Genomic DNA, 20,435 nt, shown 5'->3' on the forward strand with positions numbered 1-20,435 from the left:
CTGGGCTGCAGGCGGCGCTAAACCGCTGCACCACCGGGGCTGCCCCCCCCCCCCCTTTTTTTTTAAAGAGTGTTACAGCACTTTGTGCCTATTACTAGCTTCTGTAGGTAACACTTGTTCAGAGCGCAGGAGTATACCTAGGTGGGAGTCAGAAAAACAGGACGATTTTGGGGGCTCCCTGGTGGCCCAGTAGGTTCAGTGTCCGACTCCTGATCTCTGCTCAGGTTGCGATCTCTGGGTCCTGGGGTGGATGGAGCCCAGTGTCAGGCTCCATCCTCAGTGGAGAGTTGGCTTCAGAGCTCTTCCTCTCCCTCTGCTTCTCCTCCTGCTTGAGCTGATTCTCTCCTTGTCTCTCTCAAATAAATAACTCATTAAAAAAATTAACAATTTTTGACTCTGTTTCACCAGGGAAACTATTTGAGCACCAGTTCTCCCCCTCTTCCTGCTTGAAGACCCAGCCCACGATCCCGTTTCTCAGGGGGGTTTTCCTGATGACTTCACCCACAAAGCTCTTCTCTTCCCCCCAGGGTCTAGAGGGAAGCTCACAGGTTCACATGGTCATCTTTACGTCTTACCGCCTGGTTATGGCTCCACTGGCTCTTTCTGGGCTGATCCTTCCACCACCGAGGCTGTGGTCAGGAGCCAGCAACTCCTCAAGTTACGGATCCAGTGGGTCCTTCTCAGTTGTCAGTGTGCTTTGCTTCGTCCACCCACAGCCTTTGCGGCCTTGTCTGTCCCTCTTGGATCATGTCACTGTAGTCCCCCTTTCCAAATTCCCAACCTAGCACCGGAGCCATCGAGGTAGGAGTACAGGATCTGGACCCAGACTGCCCGGGTTTGAGTCCTGGCTCTGCCCCCTCGGCGTTGTGTGACCTTGGACGAGGCGCTCAGCCTCTCCGTGCCTCACTTTTCCTGTGACGTGAGGCTGATAGGAGGCTTCCCCTATTAGAGGAGTAGGAACGCACAGAGAACCTAGTCAGTCAGCGCCAGCCCTGGCTGCTGGTTCTCTCAGTGTCCTAGTGAACTCCTCGTCCACCTTTCTCTCGTTCTCCAAGTCGCCGTGTGGCCTTGGTCTTTGCATGAACCCCCAACTACTTTGACTACTGTGTGATCACTGTTTCTCTCCAGCCGAGACCTCTCTTCCTTGAGCTCTGGATCCCTAGTTTTGACCTGTCTTGGACTCCAGTTACCACATTTCAAACTCATTATGGCCAATGCTCCTATTATTATTTTTTTTCTTGAGGTCTCCTGTTTGCTTCTCTTTTCTTCTTCCCTATCCTGATGAATAGCCCTCAGTACCCAGCTCCCCACACTAAGAGCCGAGGAGTAGGATCATCCAAGTCTTTATCCCCTGTGTTTAGTTAAGCACTAAGGCCTGTCCAGTTTGTCCCCTCACCTCCCAGATTTGTCTGCCCTCCCGGTGATGGTGCCCTCCAGTGAGGCGCCCAGTGTCTAACCCTAACCCCTGAACGGTAGCAGTGGGGTTTTATCGGTGTTCCTGACCTCAGAATCACTCCTCCGCCTGCTGTCACGGCGGCCTCTGCAAAACACATTTCAGATCACATCCTTCTCGTGCTTAAAGCTACCCACCAGCTTGGAGTCCACATTACTTAGTGAGATGTATCTTTGGGACATGGGACACATTTCCATCCTTCTGTCCCACCACCACCATACACTTTTAAAAAAAAATCCTGGCTGTGTTTGTTCCTCCATGAACAGCTCTTTGACACTCCAGGCAGTTGTGCCCGTGATTTCCTGTGCCTGAAATGTCCTCTCATTTCTTAGTACGCCCGGTGAATGTCCACCGTCTTCCTCTGCTTTTCAACAAAGACCTGTGTTGGCATTTGGGGTGGGAGGACTCTTTACGCAGGTTTGACCTGGCATTATAGGAGGCCTCCTCGGTTCCCAGGTGCTGAACGCCAGCAGCAGGTCCCTTTCCCCTTCAGTTTTTTCCACCATCCCATTATGCCATCATTTGAGAATCTGAAAAGATGCCCTGCCCCCGTTCTAGATACTTTTTTGGGATAGGAGAGCCCCTAACTAAAAATGTATATAAAGGCTCAGCTCAGGCTCTGTCTCCTAGGGGAGCCGTGCTGATACCTCAGCTATGAGAGGCAAGAGTATTTCTGCCTCCTTGTACTCCTAGAACCCCACACGTATTCTATGGTCGTCTTGTTTTCCTCTCTCACTGGGCCTGTGGTTTCTTGGAGAGGAATCATTTCTGCATTCCGATGCCTGAGAGCTTTATATGACCCTTGGTATTGTCTTTTCCTTAGGTTATTGACCTACTGCACATCTGTAGCCCTTTCTTGTCACATAGATTGAGACAGACCTGAAGGGAGACACATTTTTTTTGTTCCCCCAGTAATAAACATATAGGAAGTTCTGAGTATATATGTACTGAACCGAATTAAACATTTAGAGACCAGTCCCATTTCTTTTTCTTTTTGAGAAAGAGAGAGAAAGCGCATGTAAGGAGCAGCTGGGGCAGGGGCAAAGGGAGAGGGAGACGATCCCGAGCGGACTTCGTGCTTAGCAAGCAGGGAGCCCAACGCCGGACTCGATCTCACAACCTCGCGATCGTGACCTGAACCGAAATCAAGAGTGGGAGGCTCAACCAACTGAGCCACCCAGGCACTCCAAGACTAGTCCTATTTCTAAGGCTAAGCCTCCTTTCTTTTAACCTTCGCTTTAAGGTCATAATTCTGGATGTTAAATGATCATTCTGGAGTTTCTCTGGGTTATTACACATGCATCAGCTAGTTTTGTCCAGAACTGGGTCTACTCATTTCGCTATATCCGTTTAAAAACATCTTAATTTTTATTTATTGTTGAGTTGACCCATAATGTTAAACTAGTTATAGGTTCCAGCATAGTGATTGACAGATGTATACAATACACAGTGCTCACCATAATACATGTGTTCACCGTGCATTAATATAATACTATCAACTCCATTATCTGAGCTACTTTCATCTCCATGACTTGTTTTCGAGCTGGAAACTTAATGTCCTTCCCCTACTTTGCTTCTCCTTCCACCCCTCTGGCAACTACCAGTTTATTGTTCTAAGTTTTTTTTCGTTTAATTTTTCAGATTCCACACAAGTGAAATCATGTGGTTATATATTACGCTCCAACACTACAGTAAAGCTAGAGAAAAGAAAATGTTAAAAAGAAAATAAGGCAGGGGAAATAAATATAGAGCACTGACTATCTGTATGGAAGCAAAAATCTGTCTATGAATAGACCAGAGCAGTTCAAACTCACGTCGTCCAAGGGTCAAGTGTGTTTCCTCGCTTTATAAAAATGAGTGGAAAGTCATAGAAATGAGAAGCCGACAAAGAAACAAGGGTCTGATAAATCTGATAAGGTCCTTTGCCGAAGTGGAGAATGATCAGTACCAATTAGTTCGTCAGCCGATGAGTTGTCCGCCCTTAGCCAGACAAAGCAAAAGTAAAGCACATTGTAGGAAAAGCTGGGGTATATATTGTTAAATTATGACCAAAACGGAACACGCAGTTAGTGTTACGAGTCCCTGGCAAGGGACCCTGGGCCTCTGAAACTCTGTTGTTCCCTTTGTCGCAGATTTGGTGTGTTTTAGGGATGGATTATGTATAAAAGTCGGGGGCCAGTGACCTTTCCTCCTTCCAAACGTGTTGCTCCAGCCTATCCGACTCCTTAGTGTTTGCTGAAGACCAAGCATCCGCGTTTCATTTTTTCGTGCCAGGCCTTCTCTGCCGCCCGTTCCACTTACGACGCATTTATCACTTGATGCGTACCCTATGCTACCATGTTCCATGGGGTCGGTGGGGTTACTCCTTCAAACCTGTAGCTTCTCCTGGATGTGCGTCCGGACTGTCGGTTCATCAATGATCGGGGCCGGTAGTGTTTTATAGATTTTAATCTTTCCCATGACAGCCTCCCTGGTGCTTGGCACAGAACAGGCGACAGTGAAGTGACTTCCGGGCGAGATCGAGGGACGTCAGAGACCTATGGCCATCAAGGGGATTGGCATCCTGGTAGTTGGGTCTTACCCATGATGCCTCATGATAGGGGCTTTGTGTTGATTGTGAAGGATACGCTAAACAGGTCAACGGCGTGAGACGGTAAAGGTTCAGTTGATGGGTTTTTTTTTGATATATTTTTTTATTTTTTTAAAAAAATTTTTTATTGGAGTTCAGTTTGTTCAGTTGACGTGTTAAAGGCTTGGCTCTCTTACCCGTTTCCATGTGCGTGGCTGAAACGCCTTCCGTCGGCCTGGCCTCACCTCCCAGTTGCTGGTGCGTTCTCTTCTCCTTCTGCAGTTAGCGTGACCACTGTGCGATGCACTCGGGATCCCACGCTTGAGGGTTTGCTTACAGGCGACCACCGTTCCCACGTACAGCTTTCAGACCGAGCTGGCAGTGGAGCCGGCGGGGGTCCTCGCTCCGCCCTCTGGGTTTTCCGGCCCTACGGGGAGGCCCCCGCCCTGCAGAGCCACGGAGAACCCTTCGGACTCGGGGCACTTGGAGGGTCCTCTGCGCTGAGGCCGAGCTGCGGGGGCCCCAGGGCGTGTGGGGTCATTTTGATCAGTGTCATAATTAGAGGCCACCCGAGATGCCCAGACGTGTAGACCACCTTGAGTGGCAGCTTGATAACCGCAGCCCGCCCTTGAGTGCGTGTGCTGGGCTCTAAGTATTTCCTGTCGCTAGCGTCGGCCCTGTCGGCCCTGTCGGCCCTCACGACGCGGGCTGGCAGACGAGAGGCTGCCCGGGGTGGGGACATCCCGGGTCACACGGCCGCGCCGGGTCACAGGGCCGTGTGCAGGCTGCTCTGAGACCTTCGTCCCGTGGTGGCGGCTGCCGTGGAGCCGAGCAAGGCGCCCTTGCCGAGACTGTGTTTATGTCACAGAAGGCCTTGTCCTGGAGCTGAGGGGACCCTGGGCTGATGGGTCGGAAGCGCTGGACTCCTGGACTCCCAGGTTGGCCACTTACTTCTCGGGGCTGCTTGGTCTCCGCCAAGTGCTGCGGTTTTGCTGCGGATTTTATTTTTATATATTTTTAAACTCCTGTAAAGTGGAGATGGCACCACCCACGTCCTTTATTGGGGGAGAGCGGGTGTCAGGGAAGCGCATCAAGTGAACCTCTTTGAAATGGGGACCACGGCCTTACAGGAAACGATGGTGGAAAAAAGATTGGCCCGGGGTTCTTTCTTTTTTTTTTTTTTTGAAAATGAAACCAAAATTATGAAAATGAGTATTATTTATAAGACTTTGTATTTTATTTCTGTGGCTAGCGGGTGGCAGTACCGGCTAGGAAGCAGGGAAGCTAGGATGCCTGCTTTGCCGTGTTCAGCGCGACCTAGCGTAAATGCAGTTTTCAACTCTGCTAATTTTTCTTTTTAGGAGGAACATAGAGGGAAGTTTGTGCATGTGTGAGAGAGACGGTGGGGGGGTATGACTTTCTCTGACAAAATTGGTTAATTGCACACTAGGACATTGATGCTGTCCTATTTGATTGTCAGAGCACTAGTATGAGGGTTTTTTTTTTTTTTTTAAGATATTTGCTTTAGGGAGAGAGAGAAAGAGACAGAAAAGAACAAGCAGAGGGGCAGAGGATGAGGGAGAGAGACAATCCCAAGCAGACTCTGCGTTGAGTGTGGAGCCCCACACGGGGCTCGATCTTACAACCCTGAGATCATGACCCCGGTGGAAATCAAGAGTCTGATGCTTAACCTACTGAGCCATCCAGGTGCCCCGAGGGTTATTTTTATTAGAAATACTTAAGAAGTTCTTCCGTTTTCTCAGAGGATAGGGAGGAGATCATATTCTTCTTCCATTAATGCTGAGATTATCTTTAAGCTTTTATTGCGTTATGATCATTTTTCCACTTGTTCGTTGATCTCTGCCATGTTCTCGTTGATTGGCAGTTTTAGGATTTCAGGAATTTGCCAGTACCTAAAAGCACTATTCTCAATTGTATTTGACCTTGTTTCATTTAAAAAAAAAAAAAAAAAAGAGAGAGATTTCTGATTTTATCTTAGGTTGATCTGTATTATTTATAACATCCTGTAACCACGTCGAGACCAAGACAAACAACTATAAAACATCTAAAGTACAAGGGGGTCGGCTGGAAAATCGATGGTAATATTAAATTGGGGTGGATGAGGCGAAGAACTGATGTGGGAGGCAGTTGCTCCTCATATTCCAGGGGGTCAGGTGATGTGAGAATTATTCTTGGGTTTAGGTGACTTTTGCTTCAGACTAACCTTGTAACCGTAGCAATTTGTGAATGAAGATTCAGGCGAGTAAGACTTCCTCCACGTCCCCCTCAAGGCTGCTGGGAGGAGACAGAACATGAGAGACTCCTAACTCTGGGAAACGAACTAGGGGTGGGGGAAGGGGAGGTGGGCGGGGGGCGGGGGTGACTGGGTGGAGGGCACTGACGGGGGCACTGGATGGGATGAGCACTGGGTGTTATGGTATATGTTGGCAAATTGAACACCAATAAAAAATAAATTTATATAAAAAAATAAGATTAAAAAAAAAAGTCTGCTGGGAGGACTTCCTGAGATGTTTGTCAAACAAGGAGCACAGCACCTAACCACGTCATTTGCCTTCCAAATGTAGTTCCTAACAGTATTAACGAACGTTTGACCATTATTTATTGTTAGATCTCGTAAGACGCATACAAGCCAAAGATTTCTGGCATGTTCCAGGACAAAATTGAAGTCATGGGTTTTATATGGAATCAGTCTTAGAAACCTAGAATTATGTAAAGTCAAAAATGATTGCTTTCTGTGTAACTTGAATTTATATGTTCTTTTATTTTTAATTTTGAATATTCTCTTCACTTGTTGAATGGTCTAATTTTTATTAGAAGTGACCAGCAAATGAAGATACAGGAAAATTAGGTATTCTCTCTAGTATGTGTGAAATCCTGAAGATTTTTGTATCTCATGGTTGTTGTTGGTGGTGTTGTTTTTGTAAGACTCCCCCCCCCCCCCCCCCCCCAGTTTTGGAAGGAAACTTAAAAATTGTGGCTGTGTACAAAGACCTCGAATCATTCTGGTGTCTGGTGGAAAGAGTGGAAATACTTTGGCTTTAGATTTTTCAGGAAACCTTTTTGAAAAATAAAGATGAAAAAACCCAACCTACTTGAGTCTGAGAATTTTTTTTTTTTAATTTTTTTTTTTTTTTTTTATTTATGATAGTCACAGAGAGAGAGAGAGAGAGAGGCAGAGACACAGGCAGAGGGAGAAGCAGGCTCCATGCACCGGGAGCCTGATGTGGGATTCGATCCTGGGTCTCCAGGATCGCGCCCTGGGCCAAAGGCAGGCGCCAAACTGCTGCGCCACCCAGGGATCCCGAGTCTGAGAATTTTTTGAATTGCAGATGGAGAACTCAGGCGTTAGGAAATGGAACGGGGAGCGCAGCATTTGCGTGGTGAGCGCTGGTGTGTGTAGGACGTGGGCAGTTGCTTGCGTAGCAGATAGAAGCTGATTTTGTCATTAAACTTGACGTGAGGGGAGGCATGGCGTGGTTTAGACCTGCTGCTCCCGAGGGTCTAAGACGTTTGTCCCCTGTCCTCTCTCTGACTCAACTAGGAAATTCTCATAGGGGTTCGCAGAAGGTTTGGGACCATGACTGGGAATTGTGGGGACTCTAGTTTTTTGTTTTTAATTTTTTTTTTTTTTTTAGTAAAAAGTAGTTTCTTTGAAAAAAACAAAACAGTTGGTGTTCCAAATGGTCGTTAAGTTTCTGTACTGAGCAGCGGCAAAGGGCAGAGGCGGCGGGGCTGCCGGACCAGTTCTTGGAGGTGCTCGGTGCTCGGGAGGACGGCGTCGGGCCCTTGCTGGCCGAGGCCGGAGGAGAGTGCAGGTCGGACGCGCACACCCATGTCCTTGGCGTCGCAGTGGCTGAGCAGGCCGGGGACCGGACCCCCGTGGCCCGCGCGATGCGCCCCCGCCTCAGGCCCTCGGCACTGGCTGGCCCTCGACTCCAGCCCCGGCGCCTTGGCCTTCCCAGGTCTATGCAGGCTGCCCGGGGACCACGGGGGAAGAGCCCACAGCCTACGTGCGGAGCAGGCCTTCCTGGGTAGGAGCAGATCTGCAGCATGTGGCACCCTAAGTAAAACAGACAAGCAAAAAACCCACGTGTGTCCGTAACGTATTTATTTATAAAGTGTACTATGGCGACAGTACATTTTCTTTTTTTAAAAGATTTTTATTCATGAGAGACCCAGAGAGGCAGAGACCCAGGCAGAGGGAGAAGCAGGGACCCCGATGCGGGTCTCGATCCCGGGACCCCAGGGTCACGGCCTAGGCCGAGGGCAGACGCTCAGCCACTGAGTTCCCCAGGCACCCCACAGCAGTATATTTTCTAAAACCTACCCCCAATGAAGATTAAATTACATTAATAACCCTTTTTGGTGTCACTAAAAGCATTAATACGTAATACATGTCAGCAAAAGTCGTAAGACACATGGATCATCATTTTGTTGGTTTAGTAACAGACCCTCGGTCTGAAGGCCTGGTTCAAAGCGCTCTTACTTTGCGGTTGGATTCCGTGGGTGTCACAGCCGGTTAGGATAACCTCCTCGGGAGACATACATTCTAATAGACACACAGCGCTAGCTGTGCTTAAAAATTAGGGGATCTGTGTTTTATTTTTATTTTTTTTTAAGATTTTATTTATTTATTCACGAGAGAGAGAGAGAGAGAGAGAGAGAGAGGCAGAGACCCAGGCAGAGGGAGAAGCAGTCGACGCGGGACTCGATCCCGGGACCCTGGGGTCACGCCCCAGGCTGAAGGCAGGAGCTAAACAGCTGAGCCACCCAGGGATCCCCGGGATTTGTGTTTTAATTTCACCCACTAATTACACAGGTTCACTAATGTTTATTTTTATTTTTTTATTTTTTTAATTTTTATTTATTTATGATAGTCACACACAGAGAGAGAGAGAGAGGCAGAGACACAGGCAGAGGGAGAAGCAGGCTCCATGCACCGGGAGCCCGACATGGGATTCGATTCCGGGTCTCCAGGATCGCGCCCTGGGCCAAAGGCAGGCGCTAAACCGCTGCGCCACCCAGGGATCCCGGCAGGTTCACTAATGTTTAAAAGCAACGGCAAACTCTCCTCTTCCCTGATCCCAGTCAGTCCTCTTAGAACTTAGAACTTGCCACGTTTTTAAAATAGAAAACCCGTGAAACATTTGTTTTGAAAGATTTATGTAGATTTGGAAGCTTTTTTATTTTCCCAGAATTTAAAGCCCACAGATGCGAGGGCTTTATTAGGTTGCAAAGCTTTAATTATAGCAGCAAAGTCACAAAGCAGTGGTAACGTGTACTAATAATTCTTTTTCAAAATGTTATGATAGCCTATCCTATCCCTAACCTAAATTTCCTTTGAGATATTTTTCACTTACTAAAATATCACCCCTTTCTTGAGGGAACAGGCTATTTATTTGGAAAAAAATGAATGTTTTTAAGGACATGTCATAAATAGCTACTTTTCTTAGAAAAGCCGGAACCTGCTATTTTGGAAAGAGAAAACCACGTAGTATGTGTTTAAGCTTGACAGCTCCTTAAAGTACTTTGCCGCAGTATAACCGATACACCTCCACGCGGTGTATGGATTTTTGTGATCCTTTCCTAGCTCATGGCAGAAACTGGAAAGATTGGGCCATGTTTGAAAAAATTTTTTTTTAATCTGAAGATGTAATGGGCTCTATTCAACTGAAATTCTTATTGCTGTAATATTAACCACCGTGATTGATGTTCTGGGGACTTTCATTTTCAAGTTCATAGTGAATGAATGTTACTCAAGGTGTTTTTTAAGCTTATTATGCAAGCAGCTCCCCTCCCAGTGGTTGTAGTTGAATGCTTTTCCCACAAAACATTTCCTTCCTTCCTTCCTTCCTTCCTTCCTTCCTTCCTTTCCTTTCCTTTCCTTTCCTTTCCTTTCCTTTCTTTCCTTTCTTTCTTTCTTTCTTTCTTTCTTTCTTCTTTCTTTCTTTCTTTCTTTCTTTCTTTCTTTCTTTCTTTCTTTTCTTTCCTTCCTTCCTTCCTTCCTTCCTTCCTTCCTTCCTTCCTTCCTTCCTTCCTTCCTTCTTTTTCTTTTTCTTTTTCTTTTTCCTTTTCCTTTTTCTTTTTTTCTTTTTCTCTTTTTCTTTTTCTTTTTTGAGAGAATGGTGCACAAGAGAGGGCCAGGGATAGCCCGCAATGTGGGGCTCAATCCCAGGACCCTGGGGTCATGACCTGAACTGAGAGTAGGTGCTTAGCCACCTGAGCCACCCAAGTGCCCCGAGAACATTAGTTTTTATTAAAGGAGTTAATTCGGTCTTCAGATTAACTCCATATTCTCATCAAAAGTAGTTTCTTTTAGATGTATCATCAGATAAAACGTAAAAAGCTGAGTAAGGGAAAACATCTGTATTTTTATGAGTGTGTGCCAAACGTGTCACACAGCTTGGTGGTGCTCTAGGATTTATTTATTAGAATATTTGGTAGTGTTCAAAGTTTTGCTCATAAGGAATGCATTTTAGTTTTATTATTTTCTATGTTATTTCATTTCTTTTAAAACCACATTTACTGGGGGATCCCTGGGTGGTGGCTCAGCAGTTTGGTGCCTGCCTTTGGCCCAGGGCATGATCCTGGAGTCCTGGGATCAAGTCCCATGTCGGGCTTCCAGCATGGAGCCTGCTTCTCCCTCTGCCTGTGTCTCTGCCTCTCTCTCTCTCTTTTGCTCTCTCTGTCATGAATAAATAAATAAATAAATAAATAAATAAATAAATCTTAAAAAAATAAATAGAAATAAAACCATTTACTGTAGGATACACTTCCTTTGCTGATAAGTAGAAATTTGAAAAAGATCTAATTTTATCAAGTTTAGTGAAAATTTTTTAAAGCCTTGAAATTTTGCATGGCATGATTGTAAACATAGATAAAAAAAATTGCTGATACCTTGAAGTATGGTGTAAATTTAGGGTACAGGGTCATGGTATTATATGCTATTGGGTATACTTTCATATTTTAAATACCTAGTTGATAGCTGATTTTTTGGGAGGGCTATCGATTTGTTGATCTTAGTCATTTTTATTTTGTAGCGGGGTTGATGAAAAATTCATATTTATTTTATTTTTTTAGTAAAATAATTTTTATTGGTGTTCAATTTACCAACGTACAGAATAACACCCAGTGCTCATCCCGTCAAGTATCCCCCTCAGTGCCTGTCACCCACTCACCCCCACCCCCCGCCTTCCTCCCCTTCTACCACCCCTAGTTCGTTTCCCAGAGTTAGGAGTCTTTATGTTCTGTCTCCCTTTCTGATGAAAAATTCATATTTAGGAATGAGTCTCATTTGTCACGTTCTTATTAGCATTAGGTTTAATTTGAAGTTTGCTTCCTAGAATCCTTAAGCCATTCATGCAGTTTATGAGGTTGGTTGGTTGGTTTGTTTGTTTATTTATTTATTTATTTATTTATTTATTTATTTATTTATGATAGACATAGAGAGAGGCAGAGACGCAGGCAGAGGGAGAAGCAGGCTCCATGCCGGGAGCCCGATGCAGGACCCGATCTCGGGACCCCAGGATCGCCCTCTGGGCCAAAGGCAGGCGCGAAACCGCTGAGCCACCCAGGGATCCCTATTAGGTTAATTTTTATTAAGAATTGATTATAATATAAAAAGTCACTTAAGTCGGTCTACATCAACTGCCAAAGGGCACAGTGTGTTGAAAATGAGCTTGTCAGACCTTCCGTCTTCTCTGAGCTTGACTTAGGGAATATAACTCATGACCTAGGAGGGCACCGTGGCAGCATGTGTATGAAGTATTAATAAAACTGAAGTTAAAGGTTTTTATTAAAAAATAAAAGTATTTTGAGTATTTTCCTTTTTTAAAAAATTTTATTTATTCATGAGAGAGAGAGAGAGGCAGAGACACAGGCAGAGGGAGCAGCAGGCTCCATGCAGGGAGCCCGATGTGGGACTCGATCCCGGGACCCTGGGGTCATGCCCTGGGCTGAAGACAGGCACTCAACTGCTGAGTCACTCGGGTGCCCCGATTTTCCTTCTTGCCTAGTGCATACTTTGGATATTACTGTACTAAATGTCACAGTTTGGGTTGCTATACGCCTGCGGCCCTAGCACATGTCCCCTGGATGCTGCAGCTGGAGTGCGGCCTGGGAACCAGAGGCAGAGCTCGGATGCTGGTGGGGTCTCCCTGTCGTACCCGTTCAGAATTCTCAAGCAGCTACTCTTCACTTTGCCTTTAGGTCTTTCTTGTTGAGCAAAGGTTTTTGAGGGCTGGACCCCGTGGCGATCATCTTTGCGTAACGGTTGGCCCGCTGGAGGTGTTCGGTGAGCCCCTTCTGGAGTGGTGCTAGCTCTTTGAGCTTCAAGCCGGCGTCTGGGTGGGGCCCTAACGGAGCAGGTGTACCCCGAGGGAGATGGGATGCCTGCAACTGGTGGAGAGAGTAGTGAGCCCCCTGTGACCCTGTGACTGAAATCTTTGGCCTTCTGGATGAAAGACCTACCTTGTCCCTGAGGTCTCCTGCCTCATTTGGACCAAGGAGGATTCTGACCTCAGAGTAGCCTGTTACTCAAGGAGTTCACTACAGCAAAACTTTGACCATGTTTATGGTGACTTTCTTGGCTTTTCGAAATACTTCTCTTTTGAGAGCAGTCAGTAGGATGATGTCTGGGGTTTGAAAGGTTCCCTTATGTGTGAAAGAAGAAAGCGGGGTGTGTTTTGTGCAGATAGGATCTCTTTCCCATAGTTGATAATTTGGGGCCTGCAGTTTTGCTCACTGTTGCTTTTCCTCCTGTTGGTGACAACTGCAGGGCAGGACACGGTTGGGCTAGTGGGTTATGGTGCCTCCCGTAATAACAATTCTCATTCGTTATCTTCTTGCAGATGCAGGAGCCATGGAGTTGAGCTGCAGCGAAGTACCTCTTTATGTAAGTGCCTGCGCATTGGACGGCAGGTCTGAGTGCCCTTTTGTACACACCTGTGGGACTGAAGCGAGGACAAATGTTGGGCTCACCATTGTTGTTGAGGCTTTTCACAAAAAAACCCCCATAGAGCGTTACTGTCTTGTTCAGGTGTTCACGCGGACCCTTTTAAAACTGATTGATTCTCAGTTCTAAAATCTGGGTTTTAATAATATTTCCCTGAGTAACTTCGTTTAAACTGTATAACTTCTGGATTGAGCAATACCCGTTTCATTCATGTGAATGACTTTTGAACATTGTATATTATGCTCTCCTGAATATTCAGGAATATTTTCTCTGTGTGTCTTTTTTTTGGGGGGTAAGGTTTAGTGGCAGCTGTGGCAGCTAAAATAAAATAGGAATTTGAAGAGCAAGGCACTGGGGCATCCATAGATTAGGTGGAGATTGAGGGGACAGCGGTGCCCAGGGACATGCCCGGTCAGGCATGCCTTCTGCGTTGAGGGAGGAAGGATTCCATTCTTGAGAACAATTACTGGGCACAACAGGGAAGTGAATGGATGGTGTCTTCACGTAGAAGATGGCAGATGTCTTCACCCTCCCTCCTTAGTTCAGTCAAAACTTCTTTCCTTGGAATCTGAGTTGGTGGGGGGGGGGTGGGCATGGATGGGTACGTGGGCACTTTGGTTTCGGGTGACCTTTGAATCCCCTCATGGTGTTCAGGCCCAGAACTGCATCTAGGCTAAGAGTATGAATTCCATTTAAGTTAATCCTTAATGAAATGGAGGAACTAGAAGAAAATCAGAATCTTCGATTAAAATCTATTTATTCATTTCCCCGTACCACATCTCACTCACTACCCAGGTAGCCCACCTTCCCTCCTCCTTCCCCTACCTGTCCTCTTCCCTTATACAAACTCCTTTCTATTCTCTGCAGAAAAGTACATGATAGGATGAACGGATGTCAGAATAATGAGAGAGGTGGCTCCTAGGTTGCCCAGCGGTCCGTAGTACTCTCTAGGTTGCGATTTGCAGGTCATAAAGTAGACATTTGGGCTCGGCTCATCCGTAATTACAGACGAAGACTGGTCCAAGGCTCAACTGTAAATAGCTCCTGGTTCTCTGGCTTTCTTTTTTCTTTCTTTCTTTTTTTTTTTTTTTTTTGGTATCCTCCTCCTCTTAAGCTCTACTTTCTCTGCCCTGCTCTCCTGCCTCAAAACAAATCCCACAAACCTAATCAAGATATAGAATCTTGGGGATCCCTGGGTGGCTTGGCGGAGCCCTTTGGCCCAGGGCGCGGTCCTGGAGTCCCGGGATTGAATCCTGCGTTGGGCTCCCGGCATGGAGCCTGCTTCTCCCTCCTCCTGTGTCTCTGCCTCTCTCTCTATGTCTATCATTAAAAAAAAAAAAAAAAAAAGATCTAGAATCTTGTAGTTGATGAACATACTAGTGTAGCTATTTTGATTCCTACCTATGAGACTACGATCAGATTAGGGAAGAGTCAGTACACAAAGCCTACGGAGAGGAGGGGCTTAAAGGACAAACAAAAGCAAAAATAAATTTTTTCTAATTATTAGACCGTATATACTAACTGGAATAAGATGAAATATATGGAAGGTGTTAAGAAACCATTACTCATAATCTCACCCCCTATAGATACTGTGTTAAAGTCTTTGTTATTCTAAGGTGCAGACTTTTTGCCCCCCTCGTTTTACCAGCTCTGAAATTGAGATGCTCTTATGTGCTGTGTTGTAGTTACTATCTACGCCTGCGTGTCCTTGGTCACAGTGGTCCTGTGGTTGTCACTTAGGACTACCTGTGTGCCTTGCTGGTGATACGTGAATTAGATGCTTTCAGAATGATTCTACTAGACTTGGCATTAAAAAGCTAACTTACTCTGTATACACAGTAACATGGAAGACATTGAAACAGTGGCCTGATACATAAAATCTGTCTAAATTTAGAAGTTCTTGCAATTAGTATAAAATAAAATTCAATCCTGCCATAATTAATTTTTTGGTGGAATATAAAATAGAAATTATAACTGATATAAGTGATTACCTTAGATTAGATGAAATAGATTGTTTATGTTTAACATGACTCTTAAAACATGCATACGTATGTGTCTGTATATATATTAAATCTATATATAAATATAAAAAATATAAAAATATGTAAAAATTATATATATATACAAATCTGATTATAACTGATTTTTTTCCCCTCACTTAAACTTTTATGTCAGTATTACAAACTGATGTCAGCCAATTTGACCACTTGGGCACATGCAGTAAGAGGCCAGAAGGGATATACTTTAATGAAAACAAGACTTAAAACTAATTTCCACCAAATTAGTAACATATAAACAGCACACATAAGAACTATACTAATACTTATTGCTGTATTTTGGGGCAGGCCTCCTCTCTGCTTTTTTGTGTGGAGAAGTTTAATAAATAGTTACTTCTAGCTTCTAGTTTATAAAATTTGGTTTACAAATCTTTAATTTTTAAAATTTGTATTTACGTTTTACATATGTTATAACAATTGGAAATATCAAGAAAAATTAGAACCTCATGTTTAATCCTGTCACCAGTATGAGCACTTTTGATATTTTAGTATGTTTTTTCAGAGTTTTATTGATATTTGTGTTGAATTTTATTGATGTTAAAGCATTCATTATTAAGGCATTTATTTAGATAAGGTGTTTTCTTATTTTACTGCAGTATGTATATATATAATTAAAGATTTTCTATTCTTAAGTAATCTCTGTACACAACATGGGGCTTGAACTCCTGGTCCTGAGATCAAGAGTCACAGGCTCTGCTGACCAAACCAGCCAGGTGCCCCTTGACTGCAATATATTGGATTTCTTTATTTTGTTATTTTTACATACTAACAATTCTATTTGTTACGATTTTTTATTTTAGAAAAACAGATTGACTCTGGCAAGTGTATAATTAAACTAAAACCCAAATAAAACTAGTAATTTTAAAGGGCCTATAACATACTGAGATACCTTTAAATTATAAAATAATAATTGCATGCTAATGAAAAAATCTCATTAAGATGGTCTTTAAAAATATAAATTATAAAATCTATCTCATGGAGAATTAGATCACATAAATGGAGTGATAATTATGGGAAGAAAATGTGATGGAAATTATTCTCAGCTTTGATCCACCCTCCACCTTGTTCAGGTGATTATTTTGTTGTTGTTGTTCCTTTGATTATAAATCATTTTGATGTAAGAATTCTTTTTTTGGGAGGGGGGATTCATTTTTAAGGGTCAGAGGTCTTTGCTTCTAGGTCACTAAAGAGAATCCTTACTAAAAATAGTAGAGAGCATTCATTTATCAATTCTTGGAGATTTTTGGGGTTCTTTAGGGAATTCTGTATATAGTATCTTACTACCTGGAAATCCTGGAAGTTTCTACTTCTTACTGATTTGGATGCCTTTTATTTCTTTTTCTTGTCTGATTGCTATGTCAAGGACTTCCAGTACTATGTTGAATAAAAGTGGTGAGGGTGGGCTTGATCCCAAGACCCTGAGATTGTGACCTGAGCCAAAATTAAGAGCCGTCACCTAACCAACTGAGCCACCCAGGCACCCTTATATTTTCTACTTCAGTTTCCTATTTTATTTTCTACTTCAGTTTTCTGTATTATTTAGTTTACCGTTTTGCCAGCACAATTTTAGTTTCCATTGGTTTATTTTTAGTCCCTATGTGGTTATCAAATCTTGGCCTGTTTCTTATGCCCATAATAGTTTCATAATCTTGTGTATTTTACTGTATGCACAAAGAACTTAAAATATTTTGCATGTCAGGAATTTGTTTCTGACTCTGATTCTGTCTGGTGTGCTGTAGAACTTTATAGTTCTTTTGGCAAACGTTTAAGGAGGCAATCTTAGTGTTGGAGATGCAGGGATATTCCTCAACTCAGCCAGACTCATTCTGATTTTTGAAGTGAACAATGGAGATCCATTGAGTTGTTATTGCAGGAAAAGAAACCCTGCACTGTGATATAAGGTTAGAGAAGAAGCAGGAGTTGGCATCTGGTAGCCAAGAATTCTGAAATACCGATTTGTAGACCATAGGGATGTGAGCCTTGTGAATCCATTTTTCAGCCTCTGAGCAGCTTCCTGCGTCTGTGCTCCAAGGGGCACCAAAGGAGCCACATTGAAGGCCAGGCTGTTTATTCACGATAGAAAAAAAAAAAAGCACAGATGCATGTGATCTGGTTTGAGGTCTAGGCTTAATTTTCATTTTTTATTTTTATTTATTTTTAAGGATTTTGTATGTTTATGTATTTTAGAGAAAGAGTACAAAGGGCAGGGAGGGGCAGAGGGAAAAGGAGAGAGAGAACCTGAAGCGGACTCCTGGCTGAGTGTGGATCCCAACATGGGGCTGACGTCAGGACCCTGGGATCATGACCTGAGCTGGAAACAAGAGTGGGGTGCTCACCGAATGAGCCCCCTGGATGCCCTCGGCTTTGTTTTTAGATTGAGTGACAGACAACATGGTTTTAAGAGGAGGATGAGTGTTAAGCTGGCAAAGAGTTGTGATGATGAAAGTGATGACAAGTGTGAAAGCCTGGAAGAGTGTCAATTATGGTGAATATAACTGATCTCCATGTTTATTCTCTCTCTTAAACCTCCGTAATCACTTGGGAGCTTAAAAGTTCTAAATTGGAAGTCATGAAGTTATTTCTATTTTTTAGTTTGTTGTTTTTGGCCCTTTGTTTCCTAGTTTGTACATAAAAAGATAGGAAATGATGCAAGCAGAGTTTAAAAGGAGGAGAGATTTTGCTTACTTGGTATTTGAATTTTGAAACAGAAAGAGATTTTGCATTCACAAGCCAAGTAATATTTTTGCTGTTGGGTGTTTTTTGGTTACTTTTTAAAATTGGGTTTTCTCAAAGTTTCTGTAGATTGACAAATGTCCTAAAACACATACATGTTCTACTTGTTAAGCTAGGAACTTCTTTCCACATATTTTTATTTTTATGTAAGTTGTAATTAGCACTAATCTTCCCAAAATCAGCTCCGTGCTGTGAGTAAAGCAGAAGAACTCTTCTTTGAGAAATTGTTGATTGCAATGATTTTTTTCCTCAATAAAAATAGCTTCATTTTAAATAAAGTTATTTAACTCTTGCTCATCATAAAAAATAAAGCAAAAATATTAGAAATTACTTTTTGCAAATAAACACACAATATTCCATAAAAGGAATCCTAGAAAATCTGTTAGGATCCTGGGCAGATTCTATTAATTAATTCCTCCCCATTTTATAACCCCTTTTCTCTCTCCACTGGTAACTGCTGTTGAAAATGGATGCGTTTCTCTCAGCAGCATTAGAATTCCTTTGGAACTTACTGGCAAAAAGAATTCTGAGGCCTTTACCCCAGACCTACTGAATCGGATATTCTGGGGGTGGGGCCTGGCAATCTGCATTGGAAAGCAGCTTTCAGGTAGTTCTGTTGCACGCTACAGTTTGAGAACCAGACTTAATGTATATATTTACACATTTTTGTGTACTTCTACAGCCCTGTGCATAAACTTAGACGCAGCTTTAATAAAATCGTTTTTAAAAATCTGGCTCATATTTGGACTTCTGTATCTTTTCCAACTAAGCAATAGTTGGTAGAAACTCCTCTAAATCATCAGCTGTAGCTCAAACTCATTCTTTTTAATGAGTGGGTGTGGACCAGGGCACTGTCTCTGGATGGATATTCACTTTATTTTGGTTCTTGGCAACCATGAACAATTATTTACTAGATATCTTTGTATGTCGTTATATATTGATATTTTTGTCTCTGTAGTAGAGATTCCCAGGAGTTGAATTGCTGAATGAAGGGTGTATTTCAAATTTTAATGGGTTGCTTTGCAAATGAGATGTAGCACCATTTCATTAAGTAACTTTCAGATATATTAAGTAGTCTTTTTTAGCTTTGATAACTACTAGTTATGAAAAATTGGGTGTTCTCATTTTCATTGTGCAAAGAAAGGCAGTGTGTTAAATTTTGTATATTTTATAAATGCTCAAAAATGTCTTGATCTTTAATTTTCTGCTGTGGTTCTTCATCTCTGACATTTGCTGAATTCCGGTTAATGCGAGGATCTACTCCATGGAGAGGTTTCTAACATCTGCAGAGGGCGTGTCTGTGAACCTTTGCGTGTGGGCTCTTGCTCTCTTCCGCCCTTCAGGCGTGTTCATCGTAGCAAGTCGCTGGGAAGAGCCTCATCCTCTCTCTCTGGAGGCTGCTAATGGTTTAATGGTTTAGCAGTGCAGTGTTCACTTCAGTAGCTCGTTGCCAGCTGGATCTAAGCTGCTTCCCTATTCCCTGAGCATCTCATGTTTGCTACTCTTCAAGCTCACAGCATCCTGCTGTGTTTGTCCCAAGAATATTAGTGGCTGCTGGGCTCATTGTATATATTAATTGAAAGTGTAATCTGATGGTTAGAGATCTGATTAGCTCCTTCGGTAGCCGAGCTGACCCTCCCCCAGGCAAGCACTTATATTTTGGGCTTTGGAGTAGCTTCCTTGAGTCCTTGGCTGAGTGCACCCTTCCTGGTCCCAGCCTTATGGGGGGAGGACCCGAGGACAGGTCCCACCACCTGTTTCCTAGCCTAGGGAGGCCGCTTCCTATGGAGGCGGGGACTTGGTGGCTTTGTTCTCTGCTCACCTGGCAGACGCCTCCTTCCTGACCCGTGCAGACTCCCTCTGGCTTCTGGTTCCTGTTGAAGGAAATCCTGTCCTCCAGATGCTGCTCCTTCCCTGCTGGTGGCTCTGCATCCCGATGGCTGCCTGTGGCCTCTCTCCATGATTATCCCAGTGTTGGGGGGCGGAGAGTAGCTCTGAGACTTTTGCCTGGTCACCCTGACTTTGAGATGAGGAAATTAAAGTTCTCAGGGAGAGTGACTTACTTGACTCATTAACTGAGCTGATTTGATATTGAGAAGTTTGGATGATGTATTAGAAGTCATAAAATTTTGTTGTTCAGAAATTGGGAGAGACCCCCATAAGCCTGGGTTTTTCTCACCCTCAAAATGTCCTGCCACCACAAGTTGATTGCCCCATTGGCTATTACTCAAGGGTGCCATTGAGTTCTTTACAAGCTTGCAGTCTCTCTTGAGATTTTTTTTTAAAAAGATTTATTATTTATTTATTTATTTATTTATTTATTTATTTGAGTTTTTTTTCTTAAAAGTATTTTATTTATTTATGAGAGACACAGAGAAGAGGCAGAGACCCAGGCAGAGGGAGAAGCAGGCTCCGTGCAGGGAGCCCAACATGGGACTCAATCCCAGGACCCGGGGTCATTCCCTGAGCCAGAGGCAGACGTTCAACTGCTGAGCCCCCCAGGTGTCCCTGTCTTGACCTTTTATGGTGAAGAATGGTGTCACTTCCTGGGCCTTCCATGAAAGCATCTCCCTTTTCTCAATTTTTTTTTGTTTTTGGTCTTGCTAGAGGATCTTGCCTGTAACTAAATCGGGACAAGCCCTGATCCTC

General features: G+C 43.7%; 1 protein-coding gene across 14 annotated transcripts in view; it reads left to right on the forward strand.

The window, feature by feature from the left end:
* The window catches only part of ARHGEF28 (Rho guanine nucleotide exchange factor 28), a 289,007-nt gene that overhangs the window by 40,106 nt on the left and 228,466 nt on the right, over positions 1-20,435 (forward strand). For 12 of the 14 annotated variants that reach the window (XM_035713570.2, XM_049103925.1, XM_049103933.1 and 9 more), the window contains exon 2: positions 12,893-12,936. In XM_035713570.2, the coding sequence (XP_035569463.2) occupies positions 12,904-12,936 (33 nt within the window). In that variant the 5' untranslated portion in view covers positions 12,893-12,903. Of the gene's footprint in view, positions 1-12,251; positions 12,337-12,892; positions 12,963-20,435 lie in introns of all 14 variants that reach the window. The other 2 variants (XM_049103902.1, XM_035713568.2) reach the window with 2 other exon arrangements.

Source organism: Canis lupus, chromosome 2, assembly GCF_003254725.2.
Source record: "Canis lupus dingo isolate Sandy chromosome 2, ASM325472v2, whole genome shotgun sequence".
Lineage (NCBI taxonomy): Eukaryota > Metazoa > Chordata > Mammalia > Carnivora > Canidae > Canis > Canis lupus.